Here is a 24,890-nt window from a genome sequence, read left to right as displayed (position 1 = left end):
GAAGGCAGAAGGAGCTGCGCTAAGTCACCGTAAGCCCAGCCCGAAGGGACTCAAGGAAGCACACCCAGGGGGCAGCCGCGGGGCTGGGGCACAACTGGTGGCTTGGCCCCGATCTTCAATAGAGAGAAATGTTTTCCACTGCTTGGGGCCAGGCCTGTTAAATTTCCATATTAGGCTCAAACTGAAAGCCACACTGATAAATATAACCAGCTATACCATTTATCTAAGAAAAACCCAGAAATACAGGAAGTTCTTACTTATTGTCAAATGATGGTTGCCAATGACACAGCGGTGGCTTTGGGAAACCAGCACATCAGCCCACGGCAAGATAAAAATCAAAGCAGCAGCAGCACAGAAGTTACACTTTATCTTGAAAACTACAGTTCTGGTTTTTCTTGCATCTGATATTTTGATGTTAATTTCCTTAATGGCATGAAAATTTATCAGTAGGCTAGCGTGTTAGAGTGTAAATTTGTATACCCCCCAAATGTATGTCAGGGTACATTACAAAAACTAAGGGTTAGGAAAAAAAATGATGAAGGTTAAAAAAAAAAAGAACATAAAAAAAGTTTAGAAAGGGGCTCGGGATTTAGCTCAGCGGCAAAGCGCCTGCCTGGCAAGTGCAAGGTCGTGAGTTCGGTTCCCGGTACTGGAGAAAAAAACCAAAAAAAAAAAAGTTTAGAAAATAAAAAGTTACAGTAATAGTCCCTTAGGAATGAGAAGTTATTCTACAAAGTAACTTGCAAGTACTACCTATTCACTTATAAAAATCAGAAGAACTAAAGTTTGGAAGATGCAGTCTTAGCCTGAGATACAGCTGGCAGTGAAACATGCTAGAAAATGCTCCTCATGGAGTGTAATGACACACACCTGTGATCCCAGCACTCAGGAGGCTGAGGCAGGAGGATTGCCATGAACTCGAGGCCAGCCTGCGCTAACAGAGAGTTCAAGGCCAGCTGGAACTATGTAGTGAAATCCTGTCTCAAAAAAGAAAAAAAAAGCAAGACAAGCAAAAGAGGAGTGAGAGGAGGGAGGAGGAAAGGAAGAGAGTCACTGATACAACACCTTTCTTTTTTGCATATCACGAATAGCTCTTATTTCATGACTAGGTGGGTGAATCACACAGGGTAACTGCCTTCTCTTTACAGCACTTATTCTGGAGCACTTACTCCAGGGTTATGGAGCGACCCGCCCCGTCCAGGGTCAGCGGTCTGAAAAGTGAACAGAAACATCATACTTTGGTACTCCTGGAGCTTCAGGTCATATTTATAATCGGCAACCATTGGGTCCACCCTTGGAAATGGGATGTCTTCGTAGTGTGGTGCTGAGATGCTGGAGAAGTCGACCGTGGTGAAGGGCTTGATGTCAAAGGAGTGAGAGTGGTCGTCCATCACCGAGAGGTCCATGGAGCCGATCCCGAAGTTGGTGGGCCAGAACGGCATCTCTGTGTCGACCATGGTGACTGCTGCAATGGAAGCGAGAGGCTTAGCAAGCTCGGTCCCAGAGACACGCGGAGGGAAGCGCAAGGTGATGAGCGAGCTCGTCTGGGTCATCACTGTGGCCACGAGGACACTGCCAGCTTCTCGGAGCCAAGCAGGAGGCGGCAGGTAAGAAGTCACCGCTACCTGGGCATCCAAAGAAAACCCGCAACAGCCCAGATGCCCACAGACACCCCACAAATGCCCACTTGTGTTACTAGAAGGTTTTTGTGTAGTATCATAGTTAGTAAGTCAAATTTACACAAATGAGCTTACTCTTTAACTATGTTCTAAAGCAGTATTGTTCCTAAGGTAATACTAAATTAAAATGAATCACTGAAAAAAAGGCAGGACGCTTCTATGAACAAATACTTCAAGTACTACGAACAGTTGCTTCAAGTGTTTATCTTTTCTGCGTAGACAACTTTTCTTCAGCGAGAGAGGTGGTGCTCACGTGGGAGCGGTCAGGTGAGGGCCGGCCACGTGGGCCACGAGACTGTCACTGGTGAGAATGTCAACACTGTCCCCAGGCTGGCACTAATCTGAAAGCCATTCCCAAGATGAAACCAAAACAAAAGCCAGCGGAGCTAGAAACAGGAATCAATATAAAGACAGGGGGAAACGCTCGCACGGGTGCTCAGGCTGCAGAATAAACTAGTCTCAGCACGGCCTGCCCAGGACGCCACACGCCGCACAAATCCTTCTCGCTGCCAGGTGTCATTTAAATGTTAACTCTTTGGTCAGAAAATCCCAGCGCAGAGCTGAGTAGGTTCAGGATTGCCAGCCCTGGGGACGAAGCGATTCTGGGGCTGCTGGAACCAGAGGTGTCTCTGTCCTGGTAGCGGCCACTGCCGCACCACTGAACTAAAAGCCTGGCCCAGGAGCTGTTCCCGGGGTATTCAGTGGACATGAAATGAACTGATGACTGGACAAGGGGCTGGGGAATCTAGCAGAAGGGGCAGGGACGCAAACTGATGTGCCCAGCACCTCCAAAGCTCTGGCCATGATCTGCCTTTCACCGCATGTAATCTGAGATCTTCTCTCCGCTGTATAGACCAGGGCTAGAGAAGTCCGGTGACTTTCCAAGGCCCATGGGCTCGGAGGCGGGGATTCCAACTGCAGTGAGCCGGACGCCCTCGTGGGCAGCCGTCCCCTCCTCTGCCATCGTGCAGAAAGGGCTGTGCTCTCGAGGCGTCTGGGAAGGAAGGGCCTCTTGCGCTTCCCAGTGAGCCGCGAGTTGAGGGATCTGCTCTCAGCCGCTGACTTGTGAGCGAAACCAAAGATCTCAGTTGTGGTCTTCGTAAGAACAACAAAGTGCTTTGAAAAGCCCAACAGGGAGACTGGTTCCGTGGGCGCCTCAGGCTGCGAGGGGCTCCTTCGGGCCCTGTGGGTTCCTGCGACTGGCTATCTATACAGTGAGTACCCAAACAAGCCTCGGTTATCTGGGTTACAGTGTAAACACTACACACCGCGAAGAGGAATGTGCACTGCGATAGTGTAAAGGTCACGCGGGGTCTCAATGACATCCAGCAAAAGTCTGTACTCCTAATGACACAGGCACTGCCCAGCTGCTTCCAAACTCATCTGAACAGCCCAGCCCCAGCCACTCTGTGCACTACCCATCTCCTCGGCAGGCTTCCTTTCACTTCCCTGTCAGTTTTTCTTAGCATCGGTTGCTTTTATATCAGAGGCCACCTCGAGGGTCTACAGGGCAGTATCCTCAAGAGGGGGGAGTCTGTCAGCTGCTTCTCATGTGCCTGCTGGAGTGTCCCGTGTGCAGAATAAAGGTTGACTGAATTAGAGGTAGTATGCATCTCTGTAGGAACATGAGCTGCAGGAAAAACTGGTCATTCGCCATTTTATTGGTTTACTTTTGCTTCATTTTTAATATAACATTTCAGTGACTCACTGTCATGCTAAGTCATGCTTCCTTTTGTTTGGGAGCGGGGTTGAGACAGGGTCTCACTGTGCAGTCCAGGCTCACAGTGATCCTCCTGCCTCAGCCTCCTGAGTTCTGGGATACAGATGTATGCCACCTCGCCCGGGGAAGCCTCCAATTTAAAGCTCTCCATTCTGTCTTCGCGTAGCAGTGTGTGGCCCTCCTTTAATATCCCTGGTTTGGATAAACGTCTCTGCCATTCAATTTCTAGGTGAGAACAAAGGCCCAGACACAGAGGCACCCTTTATGCGGGTTCCCTCCAGGCCCTCAGTGAAGTAGTTGTACAGTAGATATCTGCCCATTGAATGATGCGATTTTATAGAGAAGAGAATGGATTCTCATTTCACTGTGACAGATGGAGCAAATAAAGATATTTCCTCAATAATTTAATTTTGCAAGGACTTAAACTCCCCCAAGATGCTGACTGTCAACATTATGAACAGAAGAGAAGCCATAGCCCTTCCTTTCCACAGCGCATGCTCAGTTGTTTCTGTCTGGTTGGTACAGGGGAAAATGAGGGTCCTCTAAGGTTTCCTTTTCTTCTGCGGTGCTGGGGATGGATCCCAGGATCCGCGTGTGCCAGGCAAGCTCTCACCTAAGTAGAAAGGACAGAAGAAAACCAGCTCCCCCCATCGCTGTGAAAACCTGTGCCCGAGCCCATTTCCCCTTCCGTCCCGTTCTACTCCTTCACCCCAGGGCACCCTGACTGGGACATTCGCTCTGCATGGACTACAGCCACTGGGGGGACATGGGGGTCCACGTCTTTGCGGGGAGCTGACTGAGAGATGGGTCCAGGAAATCTGCTTCTCATTTTGTCTCTAGAAAACACAAGTTTCTGGGGCTGCCAAGATGTAAGCCGAGGAGGTGTTCTGTGTTAGTTCGCGCAATTAGCCAGGAAGGAACAAATGGATGGAATATTTGCAGGAATGGCAGCCCATCTCGGGACCCGGCAGCTGGGTGAAAGCAGCTTCACCGTCCTGGGGCGCATCCACAACTTTCCCCAGCCCCTGGCCTGTCCGGAGGAGGCCACAATCCTGCCCCAGACCTACGTGCAGCGACAGGAAGTTTTAAGCTCAAGCAGACTTTTGCAACAGTCCACTGCATAATGTGTTTCAAGCAAAAATATAACTGATTTCACCCAGGAATCAATGAGTCTAATAAGATAAGCAGCATTACTTGGGAGATGGACGTGGGTCAGGAAAACGTGAAATTAGAAAATGGAGCTCCAGAATGCAATGGTTTGCCTTTGGGGTTGTATGCTGTCCCTGTTGAAAAGTAAAACTGTCAGGACAGCTGGGAACAGGGCCGAGGTGCGGCTCAGTGGTGAGCGCTGGCCTGGCACATGTGAGGGCCTGGGTTCCACCCCCAGAGCCACAGTGAAAGGAAACAGAGGTACCGACACGGAACAGCAGTTACAGTGCAGAGAGGTGGGTGTGGGTCCTGGTGACCTGAAGGTCTGGGGTCATACTTAACCTTCCACACCAATTGTCCCCCTGACCCAGCTCTGTGTTAAGCAGCACTTGAGTCCTATAGGGATTACTCAGTGCCTGCGCTGGGTCCGGCCTGGCAGAGGGGCTGGCTCGGCACCTGCAGAGCCTCGGGGAGGTGTCTGGACCAAGGTGTGTGACAAGCAAAGCCTCTCACAGGTTCTCTAGAACTTGCTAGAAAAGATCTTCGAGAGACACCTCACCCCAGGGCATGGTGGCACATGACTGTGACCTCAGCACTTGGCAGGGCAGGCTGAGGCAGGAGGATCTCTGTGAGTTCAGGGCCAGCCTAGACTACATGGTGAGTTCAAGGCCAGCCTGAACCACATAATGAGGACCGCCCCCCCCACCATAAGCTCCTAATAAATAACAGCGGTAGTCATGATGTTTGCACGTATTAGTAGCCAGAGTACTCTAGTCATATACAAGGTGGGCTAAAGGCCTCCAGTGCCACCACCAGGGATCAGGAAGAGGAAGAAACACCCCCAAAGCCCTCGTGTTCAAACAGGACTATGCCTAAAACAGATGTCCTGTCTCAGAGAACCCTGGAAAGGGGAGGCCCCGCGCCTTGGGCCTCTCGTGTTCCGCACCCTCGCTGTCCCGCCTGGCATCTCCCCACGGGGCTGCACATGCGTTCCCCGAGAGCAAACACTCCCGCTGCTTTCCATCAGTGGGCAGCAGAAGTAAGCTCAGGAGGTGCTAGGAGGGCCGGCCGCCTGCAGGGCTCAGACCGGAGTGCTCATGCTTCCCGGGAGCAATGAAGGCGGGGCAAAGGCGCCGTCTGAGGATGGAGTGTGGTTTGTGAAATGGCGGTTGACCGTGTGTCGGAGCTGGCGATGGTCTCTTTTCCCCACTTTCTAAACACAGGCATCCCTACGATCTTTCAGACACGTGACACCTAGCTTAGACTTCTTAAAAAGCAGGGGTCAGCGGAGAAGTGGGGTGAGGGAGAGCGAACGAAAGGGCCTTCCATGGAGCTGATGACCACCGTGGACAGCAAGGGCGCAGTTCCCCTGGAACTGACTGAGAAATCATAGTCCATGCATCAGAATTCACCACTGAGCAGAGTGGAGAGCACGGTACGGCATGAGCGTCACACACACCGAATTCGCTTATGTTTTGTATACACCTTGCACATGAGCCTGAAGGTAACCGCATACCATATTTTTGGTGCATCTGCCTTTTGATTAGGAGGCGCAGGCCAATGGTGGAATTTTCCATTTATGACATCATGTTGGCACTTGCAAAAAGAGTTGCTTTGGAGCATTTTGGATTATAGATTTTAGATTAGGCCGGGTGTGGTGGTGCACATCTGTAATTGTAGTACTTGGGAGGCTGAGGCAGGAGGACTGTGTGAGTTCAAAACCAGTCTGGGCTACAAAGTGAATTCAAGGCCAGCCTGAACTGCATAGTGAGAGCCTGTCTCAAAAAGACCAAAACAAAAAAAAAAAAAAAAAAAAAGAGATTAGGCATCATTATCCTGTAATGGCTCTTACATTTACTTATGAAGTTACTGTCACTGGCATTAATATTTTATATTTCTTTATGTAACTTCAAGTTACTGTCCAGTATCTTTTCACTTAAACACTATCTTTTCAACCTAAAACACTTCCTTTACCTTTTCATATAAGTAATGTCAACAAGCAAAAAACTACCTAAGCTTCTGTTTATCTGGGAATACTGTAGTTTTTCCTCCTGGAACTCTTATACATGTGTGCTACGAACTGCACGGCATCCTACCTTCAGGGATGGCTTCTGTCATATTTTTTGTTCCTATTCTAGTAATAGTCCCATGTCCTTGCTTATTGATATGCTGCTTATTGTCTCATTAAAAACTGAGTATTTTGAATATTAAAATAAAATAAAATGAGAAAAGTAGATATACAGTCTTCACTCTCTGCACGTTATCCTTTCCCCGCGTACCCAAATACTGTTCAGTTGCCCTTGGGTTTCATGAGGATTCACACTGCTTTAAACAACGAAAGCTAGGAGAGAAAGGGTTTCTGAACACTTCAACCAGGCACACAGGAAGTGCGGTACGGTACTGCCTGTTCCAGAGAAACTGCCCTAAAAACTTCCAAAGAGGAGAAAAAAGCTCAAGAATCTTAACACTGGAGGGTAGAATGATGTTTTCAAAAGAAGGGAAAAAAATGTTACTAACTTAGAATTTTATATGTGGCCAAGCAAAGACATTTTCAGAAATATAAGGTCTCCCAAAAATGACCTACTCTTTCCCAGAGTTCTTCAGCAGAACAAAGGAAGCCAGGACACACTGGATCAAACCACAGGGAGAACCGGCCTGGTGGCGCATGCCTGTAATGCCAGCACTGAGGAGGCTGAGGCAGGAGGACTGCCACAAAAACAAAACAAAGATACACTTCATTTTACTGCCTACCCGGACTGGAGTTTCTATGGTGTGAGTCCCACAGATAGCCTTTGCAGAGGTGGAAGCCGGCTGATGCATGCCTCTACATGTACATTTCCTTATAATAAGCTAGAAAGTCTCACAGAAAAATTTCAAATTCAGAGCAGCCACGCCTCAGAGAAGCCCCAGCCTTATCATTGGCTGGAGAGAAGGTGATGTTCACTTTTCCTATAGCTTGAGCCAGCCCTGAAGGATCAGGAAACGGGACAGGTCCTAAATCATGCTCTCACCCACACTGGCCATTTTCTTCTGCTTTCTTAGCTGGAGATTCAGTTCTCTTCCCATCATGGTCTGACCAGCTCTGGCATGGTTCTACTTAACCTGCCCTACTCCATCTCCTTCCCTTCCCCTCTCCTTCTTTCTTCTCTCTCTCTTTTTTTCTCTCTCTCTCTTTCTCTCTTTTTCTGTCTAATTGCCTGAGCTGACCTCTAACTCATGATTCTCCTGCCTCAGCCTCCTAAGAACCTGGAATAGAGGTCACACCACCTTGATTCTCTTCACACGTTTCTAAAGGGAGGTGTTACTAGAATCTAATCAGGATGAAGGCTAATTACTGAGTAGTTACTCTAGCTGAGCAAAAACTCTTACTTTGCCTGGTCCACATCAGCAGGAGGGGAAGACTGGAGGTCATTTAGAAATGGAAAGTGAGACATCACTACAGGTCTCATAGACATAAAGGATGCTAGGCAGGGGTGTGGCTCAGGGTAGACCATGTACTTAGCACGCACAAGGCCCTAGCATCAACCCTCACCACCACCACCAAAGTCGGAGGGGGAGGATAATACAGGAATAATAACAGCTCTGTGTGCACAAATTCAATAACCTAGACAAAACGGAGCCATTCCTTGAAAGACACAATCTGTCAAAACTTGGACAAGAAGAAACAGACAATCTGAATGGGCCTGCATCTATTACATAAATTACATCAGTAATGAATGACCTTCCACACAGGAAAGTACCACTGTATAGTGCATTCATTGGTCAATTCTACCAGACATTTAAGAAAGAAATTATACCCATTCTTGACAATCTCTTTCAGAAGATGGAAGCAGAAGGAATAATTTCTAATTCTGTGGGTCAGCATTACCAAACAGGACAAACACATCACAAAAAGCTCCTATAAACCAAATCTCTTAGGCATATAGATACAAAAACCCTCAGTGAAATCTGTAAATTGAATCCAACAACATATAAAAATTGTATATCATAACCAAGCAAAACTCATTCTGGGTGCAAGGCTGGGTCACCCTTCCAAAATCACCGGATGTCATTCATCACCCCAACAAACTAAAGGAGAAGAATCACATGATCATATCGACAGATGCATCAGAAGACTGATGAAACCCAATACCCATTCATGATAAAAACTCAGCAACCCAGAACACCTACAAAAGCCATAGAGCTAACATCAGCTAATGCGGAGCTATCCACGCTTTCCTGCTGCGGCCAGGAATGGGCAAGGATGTTCCTTCTTGATACGGCTCTTCAATCCTGGACCAGAAGTCCTTGCTAATGCAAAGAGACAAGAAAGGAAACAAGTATGTGGCAGGGAAGGACAAAATAAAACATCTATATTTGCAAGTGACAAGATGGTCTATGTAGGAAATGTTAAAGAATCGACCAAAACACAACAAAGCAAAACACTTTCTGAGACTAATAAGCAGTTAATAGCAAGGTTGCAGGATACAAAGTTAATACACAAAATCAAGCTGGGCGCGGTGGCCTGTGCCTGAGGCTGAGGCAGAAGGGAGGATTGCTTGAGCTCATGAGCTTGAGACCAACCTAGCAATGTGCTTTTCTATATGCCAGCAATAAACCAATAAAACTTAAAATTAAAAATATTTTACCATTTACCTTAGAACCCCCAAATGAAATACTTAGATTAAAAAGCCTACAAAATACATATAAAATCTTTATAAGGAAAACCATAAAAATCTGATGAAAGACATCAAAGAACTAAATGAATGAGAGACACAAGTATTCCATGTTCATGGACAGGAAGATGCAATATTAAGATGTCAGTTCTTCCAGCTGATCTACGGATTAATGACAATCCCAGTCAAGCCCCAGCAAATGACCCCATGTGCTATCAATTGAGTCTAAAGTTTATATGGGGAAGCAAATGACCTGAAGAGCCAACTCAGTATTGAAGAGGAAAAACAACAGGAGGACCTAGGCCACCTGCCTTCTTATGACAAAGCTATAGTAATCAAGATTGTGGTGTGTTAGCTAAAGAACAGATGAGCAGATCAGAGGAATGGAAGAGACAGCCAGAAACAGACCCACATAAATGCCGGCTGATCCTTAGCGAAGGCACAAGGCCAATACAGTGAGTAAAATTCACCTTTTTGGCAAAAGGTGCTGGGTATCCACCCGCCAAAGAGTGAATCTAGGCAGAGACCTCATGTGAACTCACTCAAACGGACCACCCTCTAACGTAAAACTATAAAATTCATCCAAGATAACAGAAGAAAAACCCTGGATGACCTTGGATGTGGGGCTGACCTTGTGGATACAACACCACAAGCATGGTCTTCCATCTGTGAAAGAAATAAGTGGTAAGCTGACCTTCATTAAAATGAAATTCTTCACTAAAGTTAAAGGAAAAGCAATGGTAAGGAACCGAGAAGCCAGGCCACAGAATGGGAGAAAACATTTGCAAAAAGCCTGCATCTGATAAGGAACTGTTATCCAAAATATACAAAGAGCTCTTAAAACTCAACAAGGAAATGAGCAGCTTGATTAAAAACTGGGCCAAAGAGCTGGACGACACCTCACCAGAGAAGATAAGATCTTAAACAGCGTATATCGTTAGGGTACTACAGGTGAAAGCGACAGTGAGGACTACTGCATACCTATCAGCACGGGACGGGGTGGGGTGCAAAATTCCGCAGCCACTTTGAAGGGGTTGGGCAGTTTGTTACAAAACGAACCCTACAACCCAACAGTCTCATTCTTTGGGATTTGTCCAAATGAACTGAAAACTCAGGCCTTCATCGGAACACAAATATTTATAGCAGTTTTATTTGCAATTGCCCAGCTTGGAAGCAACTAAGCTACCCTTCGGTAGATGAGTGAATGCATAAACTGTAGTAATCTAGAGCGTGAAATAGTATCTCGGTACTAAAGTACTTAGTGACAAAAGGGAATGCGGTCTCAAGCCGTGAAAAGACACAGGGAACTTCTACGCACAGGATTAAGTTAAGGAGGCCAATCTTAAAAGGATGCAGACTGTAAGATTCCAGCTCATTGCCAATCTGGAGAAGGCGACAGACACTGTGGAGATGAAAACGTCACAGGTCCCCAGGGAGGGAGGGAGGGATGGACAGGAGGAGCGCAGAGGGGTTTTAGGGCCTTGCCACCCTCCGTAGGACTATAGCGGTGGTTCCATGTCATTACACATTTGTCCACACCCACAGAATGTGCTTCAACTAGCTGAGCCCAAAACAAAACTACGAGCTCCTGGTGACAATGACCTGCCTGCCTCGGCCAAGCTCTTCCACTGGCTTGGATTAGCTAGGAGGCAGAGCCGCTTTCTCACTCAGAGTTGCGTTGTCTGGAACCCTAACAGGACACACTGTGCTTTTCTGTTTTTGGGTCACAATGCTGAGCACCCTGTATGAGGTTAGGGTAAAACAACATGAAAACCCAATGTCAATGGATGTGGTCAGGTCACGAGTGGCTGTGGGTGACTGGCTGATTTTTCACCAGCTGTACTCTTCATTATTATAAAATATAGGCCCATGTGATATAAAAGTGTCCATAGTAAGCATTTTTTCCTCCTTGGAATTGCCCAGCATGGAAGCGACTAAGCTACCCTGCAGTAGATGGGTAAAAAACAAAACACAACCGAACAAAACCCTCCCTCCGGCACTACTACAGTATTATCAACAATATTTTATATGACTTTGGAGGTGAGCTGGTGGGTCACAAATTCAAGGCCAGTCTGGGCAATTTAGCAAAATTTGAGATCCTGCTCAAAATTTAAAAAGGTAAAAAAGCTCTGGGTATGTATGTAGCTCAGTGGTAGAGCACCCCTGGGTTTGAGCCTCAGTATTTCCCCACCACACACACACACAAAAAGCAACCATATGAATGTATCTGATGTAATTAAATGTTGATTCATGATTTAAAAGATCTCCTATTGAGGAAGAAAAGGGCACTCCATTAGTCTGATAAAGAATATCCATAGGAAACACAAACCCACAGAAGCCTGCATCGTTGGTGAAACATTTAAGGCTTCCCTCTGGCGCAGGGATGCTCAGGCACCAATGACCACCACTTTCCCTCGGCCCTGTACCGGATGCCCTGTCAAATGCAAGCAGGGGGAAGCACACAAGGATTGGAAAAAAAGAAACCCAACTAATGTTCCTCACAGAGAACCTGAGTGTTTCTCAGAACCAGTAAAACTCCACACAATAGAATTTAGACAAGTTGTTGCAGACATTATTCAAGAGCCAGCTGTGTTTCTATGAGATGGCAGCAAATAGAAAATGACAACTAAAAAATTGATTTTTGTCATAGCATAAAAACCCCCAGGTGACTAAGGGAAAAGTCTAACAAGAAATGTGTAAGATTGTTAAACTAAAGAACTCAAAAATGTTACTGCACATCCCGCTAAGTGAGAGGGTAGTCCATGCTCACGGGCTGGGAGGCCGAGTGACGCGGGCTTCCAACGTTCCCTTGAATATGAGAACAATTCCAGCCAAAGTGCCATGCATTCCCGTGGCAGCAGACATGTAAACCTATCATTTAAACAGAAATTCAAGGGACTGAGAATAACCAGGGCATCCTGAGGAGAGGGACTAACACGGGAGGACTTGCGTTCTCTGGTAGCACTTCTGTCATTAAGACAGTATGCCAGGTGCTGGGGATTTAGCTCAGCGGCAAAGCGCCTGCCTGACAAGTGCAAGGTCATGAGTTCAATTCCTGGTACCGGAAAAAAAAACTACAAAAACAAAAACAAAAACAAAAACAAAAAGACAGTATGCTAATTGGTGTCAAGATAGGAACATACAGCAAAGTCAGAGAAGGGTGCCTCAGACTCAGTCTCACACTACAGGGGAACCTGGTTTGTGAAAGCAATGTCGCCGCTGGGTGGTGGGAGAGGATGATTTTTCAGGAAATGTAGTCAATCAATGGGAAAGGACCTCTTCCCATTGATGTAGAAAGGAAAGGACCTCTGCCTGATGTCAGACACAACCAGCTCCATGTGACTTCAGATTTAAATGCAAAATACAAATCAAGAAAGCCTTGCAAACCAAAACTTCTTATTATCAACCTTTGAGTAGGCAAAGCTTTCTTCAATAGGATATTAAAAAAAACTGAGGATAAATGAAAAATTCAGTAGACTAGACTACATCGAGAGGAAAAGCACGTTTTTGATTCTTTTGTTTCATTTTTTAAGATAGGGTTTCACTACGTAGTTCAGGCTGGCTTTGAACTTACTCTGTAGCTCAGGGTCCATCCTCCTGCTTCAGCCTCTCAAGTGCTGGGCTTACAGGCATGCACCACCACGCCCGGCTAAAACTCATGTTTACTGGTGAATGATAAAGCACCACAGAGATCTTTACCATACATTTATCTGATGACGTACGCTTTAGAACACTTAAAAGTACCCAGTTTAAGAACAGGTGAAGACTTGAACAGGTGCTTTATAAGAAGAGAGAGCTGAATGGACAGCTAATGCTTCAAAGTGAATTTATCCTTTCAGTCACTAGAGAAAGGGCAATTAAAGTCATGATGTGATACTCTCACATACCCACCAGAATGGCCAAACTATAAAAGACAGAAAACGCAAGTGGCAGGAAGATGTACAGGAAGTAGATGGGCACCCACGCGCTCTGGCACAAGTGCAAATCGGTGCAGCCACGCTCGGCGCTGGGTCTGCCAGACCTGAACACATCCTACGGCCCAAGTATTTGCCAGCAATGTGCACGCGTGTTGACCAGGAGCCCTGTGATGAATGACCCCGGGAGCGCGTTCTGCTGCAGCCCCCAAGTCCCCTTTGGCAGCAGGACAAACCACACAGTCACGTGGCACAGCCCCATACAGCAGGGAGGGTGACTGCAGAGTGTGACGAATCTCACCATCTGAAGCCAGCAGTAGGACAGGGGCGCAGGGCAGTGAACAATGATTTGACTTTTATATAAAATTCAAAAATAGGCCTCAAATCTATGAGTTACAAATTAAAATAGCTAGAGGGCTGTGGAGTGCAGGTATCACTCTAGCTCTTTATCTGGGTGCTGAAGACTTGAACGAACCCTTCCAGTTGTGTTAAAAGGACTGTCAGAATTCCAGAGTATTCATCTAAGAACTGTTCAATTTAGAAGTTCTAACGTGGTATTAAAACCAGCCCCAACACGCCATCTCTTTTTCTAACTGGCTTCATGCACAACAGAGGCCAAATACAAACCCAACGAGGGCCCTCCAATAAGTTGATGTGGGACAGATAAAAATTGAGAGGGTGCATGTTTTACCTTAAGGAATGAGTAAGCACTATGATTGATGACATGAGCTTCCAGTCCCAGAGGCTGAGGCGGGAGGGTTGCAGTGAATTTGAGGCCAGCCTGGGCTACGTGGGTGAGTTCCAGGCCAGCCTAACTACATAGCAAGACCATGTCTCAAAAAAGAAACAAGCAAACAAACGGTGTGAGATGACATATAAGTACTCTGAAAAATGCTAATGAAAGGATTGTAAGCAAACAAGCAACATGTCCAATTTAACCATAGAAATGGAAAACGTTAGGTGACCTGGATGATGAAAATCTATGATTCAAAAGTGGCAACTTCTTTTTTGTGGATGAGAAAAGAAAATATCTGCCAGTGTTTTATATATTGGATTTAGTCACTCAAACTAACAACTTTTTTTTTTGTTTGTTTAGCACTGCTAGCCAATATGTCTTCTGGAGGTTCAAATGAATACCCAAAATATCAAAAGGCAAATAGATTTACAGAACTCGGGGATTTGGATAATTCACAGATAAGTAATATTTGTGAGTCATAGGGAAGGACATAGAGCAAATAACTCAATAACAGATCATTCAAAACATATTTGTATCTGGTTTGTGGTGTACACAGGATCGATTGTTTATGTTGGCATTGGGTTCAGAAAAATATTTTGGTTTTAGAATAATATCTGACCTACTTTAAACTTGTGCTTTTATTTACTAAACGGAGTCCAGCCCCTGCCCTGCGGAGCTTGCTGAGGTACACGAATACCGGCTTGGGATGAAGGAGTCTCGAGAACTTTAGGTGCCCACCCTGGGGCAGGGGTTTAGGGTCTGCTTTAGGGACAGAGAGGAGAAGCCGGCCTTTCCCCGTCACAACATGGGGCTGAGCAGGAGAGCTGACTGTCTGCGACGAGCGCTGCACGGTGCGAGACCATCCGTGTCGGAGGCGTTACTCCTCCTCTTCCTGGGTGAACGCCGTGGTCGCTCAGGGGATGCAGCACGCCCTGAGCCGTGACCATCACCGTCAGAAGGTGGCAGGGGAAGGACGTGCGGCGGGGACGCAGGGAATTCAATGGGGCGGCCGTGAAGTTCTCCCCAGAGCTGAGCTCCAAGCATTGGTGTGCAGGGGCCGAGTGGAGGTCAGGCAAAGAGCACCACAGACCGGAAGAAGCCGGAGGAGAGGTGCCAGGGCAGGGTGGGCCTGGTGCTAGGGACTGGCAGGAGGCAGTGAGCCTGGAGCATCAGGAAGGGGATGGACAGAGGAACGGAAGGACAGAGGCACGGGACATCTCAGAGGCCAGCTGGTGCGCAGGGCTGTTTGGGCTTCTGTGACACAGGGACCAGGAAGGGGCTCTGAGCAGAGTGACAGGCCTGACTTCAAGACGCCCCTGATGACAGGCTGACAGCAGAGCTGGAAGTGGAGGACACAACTGTGGTACCCGGGCAAGAGAGCAGCGTGGGCCAGCCTGGCGGCACCGGGGACGTGCTGGAAGGAAGCCGTCCGAGCACACGTTCAGATTACAGAGAGCAGCAGTGTATTCAGCCAGGGCTTCCGGAGCGTGGGGACTTGAGCTGACCTTGGATCACAGGGAAGATTCGGGAAGGTGGGGAATTAGGAAAGGCAGTTCAGGCCGGAGCAGGCTGGGGGGCCACAGGGAGTGTGGCTTCCTCTTGGACAGGGAATTTAATCGGAATAGAGCAGACCAGGCCAAACCCTGGTCTGGAATATGGTGGAAAAGAAGGGAAAACACTTAATGTAAATCCCAGTTAAGAGCTGTGACAGCAGGCCAGGACGCCTGGACATCACAGTGTCCACTACGGTGTCTCGCAAACAGTAGGTACTCAGAACCAGAAGACCTATAGACGGCTTTAGAGGCGGGCTTATCTGCCAGTCCTTCAGAAGGACAGCTGGAGAGCCACCTGGGGCCTGGCCCGAGGTGAGGAGGGGGAGTTCCTGGAGAGGCACCTGACAGCCGCCTGCTTTACATCTGCTCACTGATGCTAACCACAAGTGTCATTCACCACTGTGGGAACCGTGAGCTTGTGCTGGCAATCTCTTGTTCAAATAGAAATTACATGGGTCTGAGGCACTGTGTACTCAAATGGCCATGTGATCTTAATTCTGTGATTGTGAGAGCTGGATTGCCCCTGCTATTGGTGACACGTGCGCTTTCCGTGTCTAAATTAGTTACAGGTGCAAAGCTGCAAGGGTGGGGGAGCGACCTGGCAGAAGTTGACAGAAACTTAATTCCATTCAAACAAGTCCCATTCACTGCCACACATATTTTCACAGACGCGCCACACCAGTTGGGGGGAGGAGGACAATCTTGAGTGTCTGCTTTAAAGAAGCTACAACAACGACCGTTCTGCGTCAGTGCTCTGCTAACCCAAGACAAGGAAGGAACGGACCTTGTTCACCCAAGGAATGCGCACTTACCAAAAAGCCCTGCTGCTTTTGGGATTTCCCGGGGTCAAAGATGTAAGTGAGAATGCTCATGAAGCAGTGCTCTATGGCAGCCTCTATGAGAAGGACAGAAGTTGTTTTTGGTTTGAAGACTCCTGCTTTGTGGGAATTAGCACTTTAATTATCAACTTAAAGTGCTCACTGCCATCAGGTAGCTTTCAATACTGGTTGCAATCAGGTGAAAGGAAATCTGTGTTTTCCTGTAAGCATCTCATGTAAACAACACTCCTCCTTTCAGGTACTTTTTACACTGGAATTCATAATTTTAAGGGAAAGTACAAGAGCAGTGATGGTATTTGGAAAAATAGTAAGATTCTCAGAGTTTGGAAATATTAAATCTACGAGCTCCTGGAGGTCAGGAGAGAAGTTTAAACACTTCAGTCAGAAATAAATGGTAGCCTGGTGTGGCGGCACGTGCCTGTAATCCCAGCACCTGGGAGGCTGAGGCAGGAGGATTGCTTTGAGTTTGAGACTGGCCTAGGGTACAAAGTGAGCTCAAGCCCAGCCTGAACTGCACAGCGAGACCTTGTCTCAAAAAGACAAAAGAAAAAAAAAAGTAAACGGTAAAACTAGACAAAAGTGTTAAGGGTCACATAGATTGATTTTTTTAAAGCTAGGGCTAAAACTCAGGGCTCTGCGTATGCCAGGCAAGCGCCCTACCACTGAGCCGCACCCCTGAATTGTTAACCTGTGGGAGACTATGAACTTCAGAGCTAGGTGAATAACATGAATGTTCCCTCAACTTCTACTTCAGCACAGAGGAAACATTCTTATCCAAGACAGATTGCCGGTGTTCTGAGAAGATAACATGTAATTGCTGCTTTCGTTTAAGCCCCGTGAATGATTTCAACTTTGGCAAGCCAGTGTAATTTCTCCACCTAAAAAAACTACTTAAAAAAATATCACACGTAAAGATGCTTTCTCTCAGTTCGGTCACTTCCTTATTGAGACGTTCAGAGGAGATCATGAAGAAGGCTCGCTTCACTCAAACAATTCTGCCACTTGTTTTCGGGCAAAGAAGACAGCTTCCATTTTTGTTTTTCTGTATTCTGGACAAGGCTTCCAATTTAGGGTGCTCTGCTGGAGCCTGGCAGTCCATCCTTAGGACACCAGCACTACACGGGGCTTAAATAACGAGCTCCACACGTACAGGGCTTTCCATCTGCTTTTGCAAACACTGTACGGCTTAACCTGCACACTTGACAGCTCTGCTGGGTGAAAACTGCGGTCCGGGACCCGACCGTTCCCTAGTCCCCCTCTCCCCGGGGCTCTGGGCAGCCCTGGCGGGCACGGGGTCCGATCCACCACTCACGTGGTCCCCGGAGAGACTCTGTTTCGAAGGCTTGCCGATTGCAGCACTTACCATGTCTCTGAGGCCTATTTCCGTTGCTCAATCAGCTCCAAGGACAAGCGTGTCATCATCGCTCAACGCTCTGGTGCAACAACTCACAATTACAGAATTCACCCAGGACTAGGTCTGGCACTAAAAGCAGGACGCGCATTCAGCATGGGCTTTGGAAGCTTTTCTCGCACCCTGCCAATTTTTCCTAGTGGAAATGGCTCCAGAGCCAGCGCAGGGTTACTTGGGGTTGCTGGAGGAGCCCTTGATGCAGAAAGGAAAGGGAGCGGCATGCAGGGGCCACAGCAGGCCGAGCCTGGCAGCCTGGGGCTGCTCCTGGGGTGGAGCGGCTGAGCACGCAGAGGTTTTAATCTCACGAATCTCCCCAGTGCGGTGGACAGCTGGGTCACTCACACCAAAGATGGTCACCTTTTCTTCTGTAGCGGCGACCAGCTCCTTGCAAGAACACCCAGCTCCTCTTTGCCCAGGAGGAAGGAGGTGGGGCACCTGCGGAGTTCTCTACCTAGGCCCGGTTCGTACGTAACCCCGCAGCGTTTCACAGATGCCGGCCTCACACAGCTCGTGACCAGACATCCGATTTAACTTCAGGTCTATCTGTTTATTTTGGCAGGAGTGGAATACTTAGTGGTCATCCATAAAACACAAAAGAAGCAACAAGCATGGAGTGTGGACATCTAGGAACTGATGTTCGTAACACAAAAATCCTTACAAACAAGAAGCAGAAGGAGAACATATAGGATGAAGTTTAAATTATTGGTACAAATATAATGCTTTAGTTGCTCATAAATCTTTTGTTTGTTTATTTATTTCGAAGATATGGGATCTTGCTATGTTTCTCATCCTCCTGCCTCAGCCTCCTAAGTCGCTGGGACTACAGGTATGCCCCACAACACCTGGCAAATAATTCTATTTTACACCAGTTAATTAAGGAGGAAAATAGTTATTCTCACAGATGGATTTGAGACTCAAAGAAATTAAACTTATGGCAAATTCAAGGCATAAAAAAAGATATTCGCCTAGAATGAAAACTAAATTGGGTCACATAAACAGTACGTTCTCTGCCATAAACAGTACTTGCCCCCTAGTGAACTTAAAATATTGGTTATGCTGTTTTCTAGACACAGTCTTCAAAGAGACACAACTATCAAATTTTGACTGAAGAGCTCTACTTGCAGTAGAGCCGGGACATTCTGCCCCGAGGTGGGATAAATTACTAACTCACAAAAGCAGCAATTCTTATGGCTTACAGAAAAATAACAATGTGCTAACAGTGAAATATATGTGGGATTAGTGATCGGGCTGGGGGTGCCATGCAGTGACAGAACTCTTGTCTAGCATGTGTGAGGGCCTGGGTTCCATCCGCAGCACCACACACACACACACACACACACACACAATTGTAATAAAATAAAATAGTATTTCAGGAAATTTTTTCTTCTTTCTTTTTTTTTTTTTTTTTTTTTGAGACAAGGTCTCGCAGTACAGTTCTGGCTGTCCTTGAACTCACTATGTAGCTTAGGCTGGACTTGAACTCATGGCGATCCTCCTGCCTCAGCCTCACAAGTGCTAGGATTATAGGCATGTGCCACCATTCCCGGCCCCAGAAAATTTTTTCTTAATTTTTTAAAAGCTTGATGTTTTAAAAAAATTGTGACTAATATATCCACACTTCAGCCTTCCAGGAAAATTCAAAGGTCAAGAGCCAATCACTTCAACCATTCAGTGACTGAATTTTAATGCTTTAGCACTTGTAAAAAAATATGAATTGCCGCAGTTCACACAATCCATTTTTATAGGCACTCTGTGAGGAGAAAAATAAATACAACTATAGATATAAACATGAAGCAAAACAGAAGAGACTGTGCTGAGACACTCCAGTAGAAGGAGCTGTAGAAATGAACTTCACATTTGGCAAAGGCCAAGAGAGAAATGTTGAAAAATGAGTTTCCTGCTTCAGTCTGACAAATCTGAATAGAAGTCATATATTTAGTTATTTATTTAGTATACATTTAACCTTTGAGGGACTGCCTTTTCTTGATGTGTAAAATGAGATACTTAAACAAATTTTCTTCAAGGCCCCCACAATCTATTTTTCTGCAGTGTATTAGGCTAGGAGGCATCAGAAGAAATCTAAAACAGAAGGAAACTTGTCCTGACATTCTGGGAGTTCCCAGTTCTTTGGGAGAGATCAGATGTGCAGGCAAATATCTACGTTTCCAGGTGGAACTGAAAAGTGCTGAGAGTACTTGTAGAGCAATAAAAAGGCTGCATGGAAGAGGAGTAAAAATGGCTTTGAGAGAGATCTCACATATGAGATAAAAAGGTGAAAAAGTGGCCCTTCGGTGTATGTTTAGGAAGTGTATGCAAACTCAGAAAATAAAAAGGAATAGGGCTGCTTTCAGGTATAAATATGCCTCTCATGCTTAAAATTCAGGAAGCGGCAGCTACACAGACGGACCAGGTGTGGACTAGCTGAGGTTCCTATGTTTAACGTTGTGGGTCATTAATAAGGGACCATTACTTCAGCAAGCAAAGAGCAGAGGTGCCGGAGTACACACAGGGTGGTACCGAAATGAACACAACGCGGAGAACCAACCAGCTGAGCAATTTCACCCTTACGCAAGCGCCCCAGGCCTCCGCGGAAGCTGCACCCGGAGCTGACTTTACCTTGCGGGGCGCTGGCGGACAGCGTGTCAGTGAAGGACTCACTCTCTGAGTCCACAGGAGGGTCTCCCACAGCCTCACCCATGAAATTCACACTGATGGTGGGTCTATTTCTTGCAAAAGATCAGTTCATCAAGGAAAAGGACTCGTGGTCCGAGAACTTGTAAATATACCAGTGAGTGAAGACATCAATTTCTCAAAGATGTGGGAGAGATGGGAATAACTATAGCAAGGACCCAGCTCAACTTGGCCGGCATTGTGCCGTAAGAAGCCAGCTGTGACAAAATGTCTCCTAACGCGGTTTGCCGCTTTGGCAAGACCTGGTACATTACAAAAAAACATTGCCACACTAGCGTCGCGCCAGTGACCCACACGATCGGTGTCTTGAGGGGCGTGAACAGTACAGTATTGGGAAGTCCCAGAGCAGATGCCACTCCATAGTTGATTCCCCTAGTTACGGTGGTAAACATACACTTACTGCTTCTCAAAAAGAAAATCTCTCCTGGTACCGGAGAAAAAAACCAAAACCAAAAAAAAAAAAAGAAAATCTCAAATCTCTGGAGTATAAAATACTAGGTCAACTTACGTGGGCAGTTTTTCTTAGATGTCTAATCTTGGTTGAGTCTCTAATCACACCATCTGATAAAAAACTTTGGCATTCACATATGTATTTACCTTTTTTTTTTGAGACAGGGTCAAGATAGGGCAGAATGGTCTTGAACTCACTTATGTAGCCCAGACTACCTGTCCTCATGTAGATCCTCCTGCCTCAGCCGTCCAAGTGCTAGGACTATAGACATGTGCCACCATGCCTGGCTCACATATATATTTATAGTTTAATGTTCTATTCCTAAGGCGTGGATTTGACTATCTTTAAAAAAGCCCCGAATGATCTGGCCTGCTCTCCAGATTCTGTAACAGTAGACAGCTGAGGGCACAAAGCTCTGATACGCTTTCAATTTGATAGGTCAGGGTTTGCTGCTTTTAAACTTCAGTTTATCCATCAACGGCAAGTGCAGTAACATCCCAACAGTTGATGTTTAACGCTAAAAGTTACGCCATAATGACAAAATGGAGTTCTCTCCAGTAAGAATAATGTATCACCAGAAAAGCAAGGGGTGGGGGGTGACTTACCCTGTTAGGTTGGCAAAGAATTGTGGTCAGTTTTGTAATCAGGAAAAAGCTGGCTCCTTGCTCATGGCCTATGCCCTTTTTGGCAAGGAGAAACGTGAGCCGTGCCCAGTTGCTAATGTGGGAGCAGGTCCTGTCACTAAGTGGCCTAAGAGAACGGCAGTGACGTGTGGATTTTAAAAGAGGCCCCCACACATGGCCGTGTACATCAGATGGCAGTAAGTCTCTGAATGTCACTCATCCTGATATTCTCCAGGTGGAATAACCACATATCTACTTCATCTGTGTTGAGTAAGACTCATTCAAGGGGACTAGTACAAGTCCCCCTGTCAGCCATGGAGCAATAGCCCCATGGGAAAATGCTTACTGGGTCTGAACAGTGCAGAATCAAGTGGAGAGTTGGGCAACAACTTGTTATTCTTAAGCCCCCAAACACCTTCACTGAGGTAATTTAGGGTCAGGAAGTTTGCGGACAGTCCAAATGATGCAAGTAATTATTGCTGTATAGAATGTTTTATCCATAGCTGATTCTCGGTAGACAAACGGCTCCTTTCTTCTTAATGTCTGCAAATTTACTTACCTTGCAGAGGAGCCCAGATACAAGTAAGACAGGGCAACAGGGTGAGGGACACTCCCCATAGGGTGACACCATCATCACCGGACACAGAACCAATCAGAAAAGTGCTTTTTTTCATTCCTCCATTAGAATCTGGTGCTGTTCACAGGGCCAATCAGAAGATGCTCTTTTTAGTCCTTCATTTGCATGTGGGCACAACCAATCAAAAATCAGTGTTCTTGATCCTTCATCTACATGCAGTAGGAAGCCAAAGGAACTTTTCGACAGTACAGTTTACACATGGCTGACGCCACTGAGCGTTTGATAGATGGCTGTCCCGATACTTTATTTGCATGAGAAGGAAATAACCTGGGAATTCTGGGTACAAAAGCCCCTTTACTTATCCTTGGGGCTGTTCTCACTCTGCAGAGCATGTGTCTCTTCCACCTGCAATAAATGCACACCTTCACTACCTTTCCTTAGCGTTCTTGTCCAGTTCTGTGTCCAGGACAACAAAAACCTGGCAAGAAGCACAACAGGACCCACCATCCTGTAACAGAAGGACATAATACAGTATTTAAGGATGTGATAGAAACCAAGATTCTTAGTGGAATGGATGATAGGTCAAAATCCAACCTACCCAGATGTGGTGGTGGTACATGCCTGCAATCCCAGCTACTCAGGAGGCTGAGGCAGGAGGATGAAAAGTTCAAGGCCAGCCTAGGTCACTTAGGAAGACCTTGTCTCAAAATAAAATGAAAAGAGCTAGGGTGTAGCTCAGTGTTAGAGCACTTGCCTAGCATGTAAGAGGCTTGGACCCAACCCCAGTACTGAAGAACAAAAAAATTAAGGTCGAGAACGCTTTTCTTCTTTTTAATAGAACAGAATAAAAGCCGCGGTTCCATTCTGTCTATAAGCACTCCTACTCAGAGTCTGAGATGAGTCTGAATCTAAAAAGCAAACTCCAGCAGATTTGCTACAAAGTGACGAAGTGACGGTATCTGGCCCAATTCCCCAGTGTCACCTCCTTCTGTCCCTGGAGTCTCTTCAGCTCTTTGACAATGGTTAGGGGTTGGGGTATGTGCTCAGCATTCCAGCCCAGCACCATAATAAATACGAAGACTTTACTGAAATGTTTGAAGACTATGCCACGTGCTGGGGATCAGAACGTCGGTAGAAGAGCTCTGCTGGGCCTGTGTGTTAACACGAAAAGGGGCCCCAAAGCCAAGCACCTTCTCCAGGTTTAACAATGGGGGACCAGAGGCCCCGTCTTCAGGTCTGAGGGCTTCTACACTCAGAAGTGTCTGTATCCCCTTTTTTTTGTCTTTTTGAGACGGTCTCACTATGAAGTTCAGGCTGGTCTTGAGCTCACTTTGTAGCCCAGGCTGGTCTCAAACTTGCAAAGATCCTCCTGCCTCAGCCTCCTGAGTGCTGGAATTACAGATGTGCACCCAGCAGCATCACCTCTTCAACTCAGCCAGATGCTAAGGGTCGGGCAAGCAGGGACAGAAGGGGACAGTGCCCAGTGCCACGCAGCCCCTCCCCAGGGCCAGGCAGACGCAGTGAGGCCACACCTTCCCATGCTCCTGGCGCAGCACCTCGGTGCTTGGGAACCTGCCCCGCCCAGGGTCCAAGGCCAGTGGCTCTCGAGTTCTGGCCTGCCTCTGTTTTCAGTTAGGACACACACGTCTCCCCTCATGGCCAGCCCCGCAGGCACGAGGCCTTTCTCTTCCTTTCCGGGACACATCCAGTGCGCGTGTCACCTGGGCAGGAGGCCATCTGAGCCTTGATACTGTACTTCTTTCAGGCCTCAGCTACTCAGACAAAATCCAGTGTTTAGCAGTGAATTCCTCCTTAACACCTGAACCAAGAACTCCTACATATACGGCTCTTGCCATGTCCTGTCAACCCTTCTTCTCTTAGGCTACTCTGATTTTGACATGAGAGCAAAAATCTCTCCTATGTGTTGTATTTCATCTGTTTGCTCATCAAACATTTCTATATAACAGATGGGAAACACCGAGCTTGGTGCTAGGGAAGCGACTGTGAGCAAGAAGGCAGGAGGATCGAAAGTGTCTTGGCAACAGAGAGACTATATCTCAAAATTAAAAAAAAAAAAAAAAAAGACCCGGGCATGGTGGCACGTGCCTATAATCCCAGCACTCTGGGAGGCTGAGGCAGGAGGATCGTGAGTTCAAGCTCAGCTTGGGCAACTGAGACCCTGTTTCAAAATAAATAACTTTTTAAAAGGAGGGGTAGGGATGTCACTCAGCATGGAGATCCCGGGTTCAATCCCCAGTACTGCAAAGTAAGTGAGTAAATAAATAAAAATTAAAAATAGGGGAGGGATACAGCTAAGCGCCAGTAGCCAATACCCACAATTTACAATTCTGATAAAGAGCCAGGCGCCACTCAGGCCCAATAAATGTCACTTACGTTCTTGAGAGAGCACAGGGACATCCCAGCTTACTCCCCAAACACTATACACTGTGGACTGCCTGATCTTATCTTTGTTAATGATAATCTTCTGTCCTGTCACAATTGTAGGCCTAGGTCTCCTAAGAAATAACTTGCTAAGATGCATGAAAAGGAACCAAGCCAATCCCATTGTTACCTAATGACACATCTTTTTTCCTTAGATATTGAAAAGACGTGTGAGTTTGGTTTCGCGTCTCTCCATTCACCCACCCACTCATCAAATAGTCATCACATGCTTATTGAGTGTGCGCATTATTCTAGACACAGGAGAGAAATACGGTAATCAGCCCGGGTGCCTGTCCTCATGAGTTCATATTTAACTGTACCTGCCAAAATCATCCAGACACATCTGGAAGGGTGGTCTTTTGGTTGATTAACTTTTAGGGTCAGCTAGCACGCACTGATATTAGTCCTAATACAGCTGCTCCCATGAAATCATTACTTTTAGCGGGGAGC

The 24,890-nt window shown here is 46.6% G+C and overlaps 1 protein-coding gene across 3 annotated transcripts in view; it reads right to left on the bottom strand.

The window, feature by feature from the left end:
- The window catches only part of Pparg (peroxisome proliferator-activated receptor gamma), a 122,180-nt gene that overhangs the window by 40,836 nt on the left and 56,454 nt on the right, over nt 1–24,890 (bottom strand). For all 3 annotated transcript variants that reach the window (XM_005387017.2, XM_005387018.2, XM_005387019.2), the window contains one exon: nt 1,238–1,465. In XM_005387017.2, coding sequence (XP_005387074.1) covers nt 1,238–1,457 — 220 coding nt within the window. In that variant the 5' untranslated portion in view covers nt 1,458–1,465. The remainder of the gene's footprint in view (nt 1–1,237; nt 1,466–24,890) is intronic.

Source organism: Chinchilla lanigera, unplaced genomic scaffold (genome assembly GCF_000276665.1).
Source record: "Chinchilla lanigera isolate Chin_1 unplaced genomic scaffold, ChiLan1.0 scaffold00028, whole genome shotgun sequence".
NCBI classification, from domain to species: domain Eukaryota; kingdom Metazoa; phylum Chordata; class Mammalia; order Rodentia; family Chinchillidae; genus Chinchilla; species Chinchilla lanigera.
The sequence above is the reverse complement of the archived record's forward strand: the minus strand, read 5'-3'. Positions and strand labels throughout refer to the sequence as shown.